Source organism: Odontomachus brunneus, unplaced genomic scaffold (genome assembly GCF_010583005.1).
Source record: "Odontomachus brunneus isolate Ranch 3 - 2012 unplaced genomic scaffold, Obru_v1 Obru_scaffold_178, whole genome shotgun sequence".
NCBI lineage: Eukaryota > Metazoa > Arthropoda > Insecta > Hymenoptera > Formicidae > Odontomachus > Odontomachus brunneus.
This window is the reverse complement of record NW_022639628.1, coordinates 383450-393527: the sequence shown is the minus strand read 5'-3', so window position 1 is coordinate 393527 and position 10078 is coordinate 383450. Positions and strand designations below refer to the sequence as shown.

General features: G+C 32.7%; 2 protein-coding genes across 2 annotated transcripts; one reads left to right on the top strand and one right to left on the bottom strand.

Annotated features, from left to right (window-relative positions):
- Nucleotides 1–4307: 4307 nt before the first annotated feature.
- Nucleotides 4308–7121, top strand: LOC116851564. The gene is made up of 6 exons (XM_032831113.1): nt 4308–4354; nt 4426–4538; nt 5203–5257; nt 5807–5986; nt 6334–6457; nt 6868–7121. Exons 2-6 carry the CDS (start codon nt 4518–4520, stop codon nt 6902–6904), a joined length of 417 nt encoding a protein of 138 aa, XP_032687004.1. The 5' UTR covers nt 4308–4354; nt 4426–4517; the 3' UTR covers nt 6905–7121.
- Nucleotides 7122–8805: 1684 nt separating this feature from the next.
- On the bottom strand, nt 8806–10078 carry LOC116851566 (tetra-peptide repeat homeobox protein 1-like). Its single transcript, XM_032831115.1, has 2 exons — nt 9711–10078; nt 8806–9164 (listed from the first exon to the last, which is right to left on the bottom strand). The coding sequence occupies exons 1-2, from the start codon at nt 10030–10032 to the stop codon at nt 9004–9006; spliced, it is 483 nt and encodes a 160-aa protein (XP_032687006.1). The 5' UTR covers nt 10033–10078; the 3' UTR covers nt 8806–9003.

The window sequence follows — 10078 nt, the reverse complement described above, 5'->3', positions numbered from 1 at the left end:
TCGTTGATCTACCAAATATGCATTGCATCATTAAGGATATTAATAATGCCAGATCCATTATCATTTGCCAATCCTCATAATTTTCGCCACTTATATTGATAACATAATCTTTCAAATTAAAATATAATCATAAATACTAGCAAAGCAATAAACGTTTCGTTACATAATATATGTTTTGTTTATGATTCTTCATATTTATAGACGCACACATTGTTCTGAAAAAAATACATATCTTTTTAATCAATTTAATAGATATAAATTTTTAATATTACTTATAACTTAAATATGTCTTGTATTTGAATCTTAGAATATTCGTTTTTCTTGACTTGATTTTTAGAATAAACTAAATTTGTGCTTATTAAATTTTGCAAACTTTTACGCAAGGATTATACATTCGTTAAAAAGACTACTATAAGACCAAAAATATATCACATCTGTTATAAATAACTAATGCACTGTAACACTTCATAGATATCCTATAAAATTTGACAATATTTTTTGGATATTTGCAAGTAGACTGCGATTAGGTAAAGTAGTTTCAGGTAGTATTGAGAGGCAGTGAATGAGAAACTTAATCCTTATTGGCGGAAAATCGTTAAATCGACCATATTTATCAGAAGAGAGAGACAGTGTCTCTTTGTTGTCCCACTTTATCAAATGGATTTTACCACAAGTCCATTAGCAAACTATAGTTTCTAGCGTAACCACCGTTCTTGCAAGTTCAGGCACAATATTTAAAGCTGCAATACCGCAATTGCATTTCTTTACCAAATTTTCGGTATTGTATTTAAATATATAAAACTGCTGTTACACTTGTCAAGAAGACATCAATAACTCGAATTATTATTAAAAGATACCGAGAATTATTTTCTCTCTTACTACGGGACCGACAGCAGACGGCACGACTGCAGCCATAAAACATGCAGATGGGCCAACTACGACTCGAACCGAATCCAAATCGAACCCAAAACAGGCCCAACTATAGTCGTCTCATCTGCAGCGAGTTCAGCAACGTAGAAGGTGAAACCACTCCAACTACAACGGTTGCAGGTGCAACAGGTCCTGCAAGACCGATGCCATTTCCTAAACCTCCCAGGACTGTGCCATTATGCCTGAGATACCAACTTAGAGTGCGACATGAAGGTTCCAACGTGGCCGAAATGACAACCGCCACAATCGACGTTTTAATTAATTATAAAACTATTGCGTACTACATATAATAATATCCACTTCCAGAATGTTATTATAAGTTAGTGTGTAATTTCATTTTCTAGAGTAATATATTAAGATTCTATCGATATTAAGTTTCTAGATTAATATATAATAATATATTAATGTGTATAGTAATCATACACTTCATGATTGTCTAATTCTCCCGAAACTCGATTTGATATAGTCGATCTGTAGTAATGAAAAGTTAGCAGCGCAGATTTCAACTCTGCGTTGGATGTCGTAAGAGAATGCGATGAAAACTAATTATGCTAAGATAAAAGCAGTACGTATAAAAAAAAATCAGATTCATCATTTAATCTCCCGCTCAGTTACCGCTTAAAAACATTATGTGCAAATAGTGAGAAAAAAGGGATATTCATTATCTGTGATAAAATAATTACAATAACATAAGAAAATAGCGTTTTTATGATTTAATTATAGTCTTAATATTATAGAATTTTCTAAAAATTTGTTAAAAACGTTTAAATGCATATTGCATTTAATTGCAAAATTCAAGTAACAGTTTCTTCGCAATATCGGAGCCGTTCTCCCGCGCATATACGTGTACTGTTTACTATATATTCACATATCCTGTGTGCAAAAATTATATTCCATTTATAAAAAAAAATTTTAATAACTTTTTAACAAACAATGAGCAACGCATAATACCTTTTGGATTGCGTTCCAAAACATCTTTTTTGAGGAAATTTTACTCGATACTTTATAATATATGTAACGTGAACTATAGGTATTGAGTAAAATTTTCCTTAAAAAGAACGTTTTGGAATGCAACCTCGAATGTTATTCAAAAATAATATCATGATAACATATGTCAAGAAGGTGCTCATCAGGAGGTGTTTCCATTAATGTAAATAATTACACAACCATCAATTAATGTGTGTTTGTGTGTACGTGCGCGAATATAATCAAAAATTAAATGAAGAGTTTGATAGTCCAAGATTATATTATATTTTATTCCACTTCATATTTGTCGTAAAATAATGCATCAATAAATAAGTCTGACTTTCAAATGTCATGTAGATTGGTATATGCGCTATCTAAAAGAGGATGCTAAAGCAAAAGAAAACCTTATTGAAAGAAGAGAATTATGAAACAGGGGAAGCTAGCTTCTCTGCAAAATAACTGTTTTTAGAAGAAGCCGAAAGAATGATGCATTGGAACAACTACACGGACTATATCGCATCGTAAAACGTAACATAGATTACGACCGGATCCTTAAAGCAAAAGAATACCTAAATGGAGAGGATTCCATCGTTTAATGGAATATTTAGGTTCTATTTGGGGAAGATTGTTTGGAAAAGACAAAAAAGAAGTAATATATGAAAACGTATTACACAATTTATGTAAACATCCAACATGCTAAATAAGAGTATAAAGAAATTTTCAAGAGTATATTGATACCAAGCGATGTTAAAAATAATGATGAAATTGACATAAAAAATATAGACAAAGATATAGATACATTGATCATAAAATATGTACTAATCATGTTCTTAAATTTTTATTTAACTGGAATGGATTTAAATATCGAAAAGTTTAATTCAGGTTTTAATATTTTCCAATATATAAAAAATACAGATTTTATGTGATTTGTCTTAATGTCTAATATCTATTTTATGAGAAGGAAGATATATATATAACTCATATTAAGTTTCTATATTTATCTTTTGTTTCTATAATTATAATAATGTTGAATTATTAAAAAAAAATAAAATATATAATGTTCCTTACAAACAAGATTACGACCTTTGCCCTTACAACGTCCACACCTACAATGTCTATATCTACAACGTCTAAATCCACCCCTGCATCTACAATGTTTACATCTACAAGCTCTACAACTACAACGTCTAAACCTACGTCTACATCTACAATGTCTACATCTACGCAACTGACAACAGACGGCTCGGCTGCAGACGCAGAACCTACAGATGAACCGACTATGACAATCGAACCTGAAACAGATGCAATTATAGTCGTTTGACCTGCAGCGAGTTCGGCAACGGCTGCAGAAGGTGAAACCGGTCCAACTACAGCAGTCGCAGGTGCAACAGGTCCTGTAAGAGCGATACTATTTCCTAAATCTCTCAGGAATACTATGTTATTATGCCTAAGATACCAACTCAGGGTGCGACACAAAGATTTGTGGCCGAAATGACAACTAATACAACCGAAGTTTTAATTAATTGTAAAACTATTGCGTGTTACATATAATACTATCTGCTTCTAGAATATTATTACAAGTTTGCATGTCATTTCTTCTTCTATAGTAATTAATATATAATAATGTATTAATGTGTGTATAATAAAGTTACCATGCACTTTAAGATTGCCTAATCCCAGAGTTTCTCTGAAACTCGGTGTGATATAGTCGATTTGTAGTAATGAAAAGTTAGCAGCGCAAATTTCAACTCCGCGTTGGATATCGTAAGAGAATGCGACGAAAACTGAGCATGCAAAGCATTACGTATCAAAAAATTCAAACTTATTATTTAATCTCCCGCTCAATTACCGCTTAGAAACGTCATGTGCAAATAGTGAGAAAGAATGGATTCATCATCGATGATAAATTAATTACAAAAAAAAATGACGTTTTTGTGATTCAGTTATGGTCTTAATTACAGAATTTTCTAAAAATTTATTAAAACGTTTAAATGCATGTTACATTTAATTGCAAAATTCAAATAACAGTTTCTTCGCAATATCTTGATGAATAATAATTTTAATTTTTTCATAGTCTCTCTGGCTTGAAACATTCATTTTTAAGAAAGAAAATGTGCAAAATTTTTATCTTGATATTATTATGTAAACCATTACTTAGTTACGTATAACTAGTATACAAAGGAACAAATAGATAAATACAAAAGTTACTGTCTATTTAAACATGAAGGTTTTTAGTGCACGTGTCCTCTATTAACTTAAATATTCGATAGTTACTTCGTATACTTTACGTAGAATAAGATAAAATAATAATATATAAACTGCACGAAATAATGATATAATTAGTATGATAACGATGACATGCAAAACTATGATCTCTATATAAGTTAAGAACCATTGCTTAATGTATATTTTCCTCGTTTCAGTTTTACATTGATCATTCTACTACAGTACATCATATGTACGTATAACATTAAGTTAAAAAGTGTTACTGAATTATTAGATATAACTCCAATAAATTTTTTTTTCAAGATATCAATTTTTATATCAATTTTTTGAGTATTGAATCGGCCGAAGTTATCGTATCAAACCAAAGAAAGGAAAACGGGTTAAAACGGCTTAAAATGGGTTTCGTGAAGCAAATTGTAAGTTTCATTTAACGTCCTTTAAGAGAATGCTGAAGCTGGAAACTTTACCGACAGAATACTGACATTTTTCTGTATTCTATTATATTATATATGATAATAGAATAATATTAAATTATTTTCTGCAAAGTTTATGTGTGTGTTATTACACTATTACGAAAGTACGTGCAAAAATAAGTAGAAGCTTTGCTCATTATATGTGACGGAAGCGAAAAAAATTTGAAATGTAAATTTTCAAGTTGTCAGTTAGCGTAATATTTACCTAATGTGCAAAAGTTCCGCAGTTTGTACATACCGAAACTATGGATGCTCCACACAAACAAAAATATTAAAGAAGATTGTTGCACTTTCGCATCTGAATACAAAAGCTTAAGAATATCGACGAAATTTACAGAAAGATTTCTATACATGTGTGTGTAGTTAGATTTTCCGCTGAATATAGTAAAACAAAATAATATACATTTATGTAAGCTCTATATGCATAAGAAATACGAAAAAATAGTGTGATTGTTAGTGACGATCGTCTCTGCGTTATCGGCATTATTTGAGACTTTGAGTTCACGATCGACTTCAGCATCCTCTTAATTATTACTATTTCTGTACATTATTTACTCAGAAAATTTTGAAAATTAATCCTGCGATTTCTCTTTTTTGGTTGTTTCAGATTATGTTCCTCTGTTTAACACAAATATTTATCCTGGAAAACGCTGCTGCTACTGGTAAAAACTAGGAAGATATATTTTCTTTCAAAGATAATTAATAAATTATGTATATTTGTAAAAAATTGTGATTTTTTTTGTGGTATATTAGAGCACATCGCGTATAAACTCTATTCTAAATTTCAAAATTCGCTATCTGAATTGATAGGTATACCCAAGTAATTTTATAGATACATAAAGAAATTATATTTGCTATTTAATTATATACCAGAGAATATGTTTAGAGATACAAAATAATACTTAAATAATTCTGCAATCTATTAATATGGAAACACTTTTAATATCTCCTAGTTTTTGGGGCTTGTATTATCTATTTTTGAAGAAAAAATAAGCTAAAAATAAGCTCTATTTAATGTTTTCTATTTTTATTTTTCATTTCTCTGTGATAGAAGTACAATAATCAATTAATGTATGTTTGTGTGCATGCGGGTGTGTATAAGACAAAAATAAAATGAAGAATTGATAGTTCGAGATTATATTTTATTTCACTTCATATTTGTCGTAAAAGAATGCATCAATAAATATGTTTGACTTTCTAACGACATGTAGATTGGTACAAACGCTATCTAAAAGAGGATGTTAAAGAAAAAGAAAACCTTATTGAAAGGAGTGAATTATCAAAGAGGGAAATAATAGCTTCTGCAAAACTACTGTCTCCAAAAGAAATCGAAAAAACTAACGCATTAGAACAACCTCATGAACTATATCACATCGTAAAGCGTAATACAGGTAAATTTTTAAGACTACTTTCACCAGAAACTTTAAATAATCTTGGAATCTGTTAATATAGAAACACTTCTGATATTTCCTAACTTCTGGCCTCCTAGTTTATAGTATCTATTTTTGAAAAAAATGTACTAATTCTATTTAATGTTTTCTATTTTTATTCTTTGTTTCTCTGTGACAGAAGTACAATTAATGTGTGTTTGTGTATATGTGCGTGCATACGCGCGCGTATAAGACGAAAGTAAAATGAAAAATCGGAGATTATATTACACTTTATCTTATATTTAGATTTTGTCTTACTTTACCTTATCACTTTATCGTGTTACTTTATCTTTACTTTATGTTTTTAGATTGGAATAATTCCTATTTAAAAGAGGTTGCTATACCAAAAGAAAACCTTATTAAAAAGAGAGAAGCATGTAGAAGCCGCTGTAGAGGGGGTCGTAGAGGGTGTCGTAGAAGGAATCATAGAAGGTAATATGTTAGAACGCAATTTATGAAAACATTCAACATGCTAAATAAGAGCATAAAGACATTTTCAAGAGTGTATCGGCACTAAGCGATGTTAACGACAATGGTAAAACTGACATAGATAACATAGATAACGATATAGATGCACATTGATCGTAAAATATATGCTAATTATGTTCTTAAATTTTTATTTGACTGTAATGTATTTAAATATCTAAAGTTTTAAATAATTCAGGAGGTTTTAATATTTCAATATATAGAGAATCCAGATTTTTTGTGAACTATCTTATATCTATTTTATGAGAAAGAAAATATGCATAACTCATATTGAGTTTCTATATTTATCTTTTGTTTCTATAATTATAGTAATGTTTAATTATTTAAAAAAATATACATATAATATTCGTTAATAGACGTACTACTACTACTACTACGGTGGCGTCCACATAACGTCTACATCAAAACAATTGATATCGACATCAAATATTGAAATACAAGGAAGATAACAGAACTGTTATCTGTGCACAATTAAGAAACTTGATATTGGGTCGATTTATATATGAAGAATTGTGCCTTATATATACTAACTTATATATATAACTTATATATATATACTAACTTATATATCTTACTTATATAACTTATATATACTACTTATATACTAACTTATATATATATATATATATATATATATATATATATATATATATACTAACTTATATATTATATATTATATATTATACTTATATATATAACTTATATATATATATACTAACTTATATATCTTGAATTATTGTTATTATACGCTTTGTATTTGTAAAATGAAAAAATAAATAATAAAATAAATTAATAAATATATATAAATATGTATCATCTTAGAATATGCGCACAAATCTTATAAAAATATATATGCGCTTGTTTGTATTATTTAATATTAAAGCGAACGTTATAGAAGTATGAGTAACGCAGCAACGAGATTTGTTCAACATATCATGCAGTTGTCGTGAAATCGCTGTCCCTAAATTCAATTTCATAATTTATTCAGTATATATTTCTATCTATTCTGTAGATAAATTTATTCGATCCATATCAGCAACGATAACACATTGTCCAGTTTCGCATGAGAAAATTACGATGCTCTCCGATTCAGTAACAAGCAGTGCGGTAGACGTTGCATTTCTGCAGCTGCTGCATTTACAACGAGTTACATCAATACTGCATTCATCTATAATGCAGCACAATAAACGCCACTAAGTATAAACCTCATCGACTGAAAAATATCAATTTTATATTATACTTTTATGAATTCCATAAATTATATATTTCGGACAGCTACTACGCGTTTAAAGATAATAGAAGATAAAAGACAATAAAAAATAAGACAAACGTGAAATATTTGTCAATTACTTTCGATATCGACTTTATTCTATTGTGATGTGTTAGAAGTATTATTGTTAACGTATTCCAAACGTTTAGATCGCGCGTCCCCCGCGATTCTTCCGTACAACAGTGCCACGATTCAATCTAGACTGTTCGCTTGTAAGAATTCATAGTACTTGTTGCGCTAGACCATATTTCCCTAAGTGCAGAGGAGGCCTCTTTGAGATGGTAATGCGCGTGGACGATGTGACCATAATTTTCACAGTTTCCAGCCACAAGTCAGATGAAAAGCACACTAGCGTACGGCGATGCGCAGACTCTATTATAACACAACGTCTTGCATTCGTGGCCGTGATTGAAAACGGAGATTAAAGGACGAGCGCGCGCCAGAATGTCGTGACGCGAGTGTGTTGCGTCGTGGCGCAGAGCGACGAGGGAAATGCTTCGATATCCGCGCGAGAGCGCATTGCCTTTATACAGAATACGCGGCTGATTGGTATAGCGTCGAGGCAATTTCCTACAATTACCGGTGAAGGTGGACCAGGTATCGTCTCGTAATGGAGACCTCGGCACCAATAGCGATACAATGGACCGCGAAATAGGGACCACTGACTGGCCACACCAATTCCGATTAGCTCTTAAAGAGGCATTATACACCCTGAAACAATAGACTCCAGCTACTCAAACTTTACGCTTCCCAACAATACGCGCGGCGCGTAATGCGCTCTCGTAAGAACCACATCGTTCTTCAACTTGCGTTCGAGTTTGACTTTTTATGTTGGTCACAATAAGAGCGCGACGCCGAAAATCTACGAGAGAGGTCGAGGGAAGCGTTACTTACGGGTCAAATTTCCTTTTCTTAAATTTTTGAATTTTTGACATACTTTTATGGAAGTTCCAGTAAATTACGGTTGTACTTAACTGCGCGAAGGGAAATGTAACAAAGCGATGGTTTTGTTCTAGAAGTGCTATGTGTGCGCATTTATTATTTTTATGTATAACACTGTATATGGGAAAACATTGTTATGTACACATATATAGAACATATAAGAGATACGCTGACGGGAGATACCCCGAAATGACGAAGTTCACGATGCAATGGTCGAGATGGTGGATACCGAAGAGATCAGTCGCGGAGGTCCTTGGGTCACGTTGCCGAATGAAACGAATTACCAGTGTCCGGCTGTATACCCCCGAACGATACCGCCTAAACCACCGTGTCCAGCAGCGATGCTACCGGATGGGCCTGCGATTAAAGCTGGAGCCGCGACCGGACCTGCGAGGGCCGCTGGACCTACAGCAGGGCCCGCCAGTACTGTTCCGTATGGACCTGAAGAATATTTTTATTGGTACATACATTTCCAAGTTAATAAATCGTAAAATATATCTTAGGATCGAAGGTTTGCGATCCATCAGAATAAAAATACAGTGCTATAGCTCTTATACAATTAAAAGATCAAAGGTGGGTAATAAGATAAGAATTACTACCGAGCTAACAAGCATCAGTAGTACACACATTGAAATGTCGTAATATTCGATCACTAAAGTTATAGCGAACGAGTTGGAATATATATACCACGATTTATCAGCTATTATATCGACCATGTTGCATATTAAAACTGTCTTTTAGTTACCATATGAACTATATGACGATATATATCACATATTATCATTAATGATATATTCACTTTTTAATCTGTAATTTAATAGAAATAATACAAGGAAATACTTGAGAAACCTGACGATATACTACGCGATATTATGTGAATTCTTTCTCGATATTTCCAGAATAAAAATGATCTTTTATCGAGTTATCAAAAAGTCGCCATATAATATTAATATATATTATTACAATTTGTAGTTTATTATAACTTACCATAAGCCGGCCATCCCAATGCTGGGGCGGCGTAGCCGTGAGCCGGGCCAGTCACCGTCGTGTATCCTGCGGCGCTACCAGAAACGACCGACGGTCCAGCTACCGCACCGGTGACAACAGCACCGCCATCGACAGCTCCGGAGAGACGTGCGGGTCCAACTACTGGCCCGGCGAGGGCTGATGGACCATTAGCAGGTCCGGTGAGGGTTGCCGGTCCCAGAATCGGGCCGGCTAACGCCGCACCATGGCCCAAGTAACCAGATGGTGCTGCGGTCGCCACTGACAGAGCCGCCACTAAGAGAATCGCGACCAGAGTACACATGATGAGCAGAAGGTTGCTGGAACGAGAAAATTTGCCTCGATGGCTG

What these genes read in the sequence shown, in the direction of transcription:
- LOC116851564 (XM_032831113.1), top strand. Translation starts at nt 4,518, where the DNA reads ATGGGTTTCGTGAAGCAAATT. An exon ending in TGGGTTTCGTGAAGCAAATT is followed by an intron (nt 4,539 to 5,202) that starts GTAAGTTTCATT and finishes TGGTTGTTTCAG; the next exon opens with ATTATGTTCCTCTGTTTAAC. An exon ending in CATCGTAAAGCGTAATACAG is followed by an intron (nt 5,987 to 6,333) that starts GTAAATTTTTAA and finishes TTATGTTTTTAG; the next exon opens with ATTGGAATAATTCCTATTTA.
- LOC116851566 (XM_032831115.1), bottom strand. Translation starts at nt 10,032, where the DNA reads ATGTGTACTCTGGTCGCGATTCTCTTAGTGGCGGCTCTGTCAGTGGCG. An exon ending in ATTGGGATGGCCGGCTTATG is followed by an intron (nt 9,165 to 9,710) that starts GTAAGTTATAAT and finishes AATATTCTTCAG; the next exon opens with GTCCATACGGAACAGTACTG.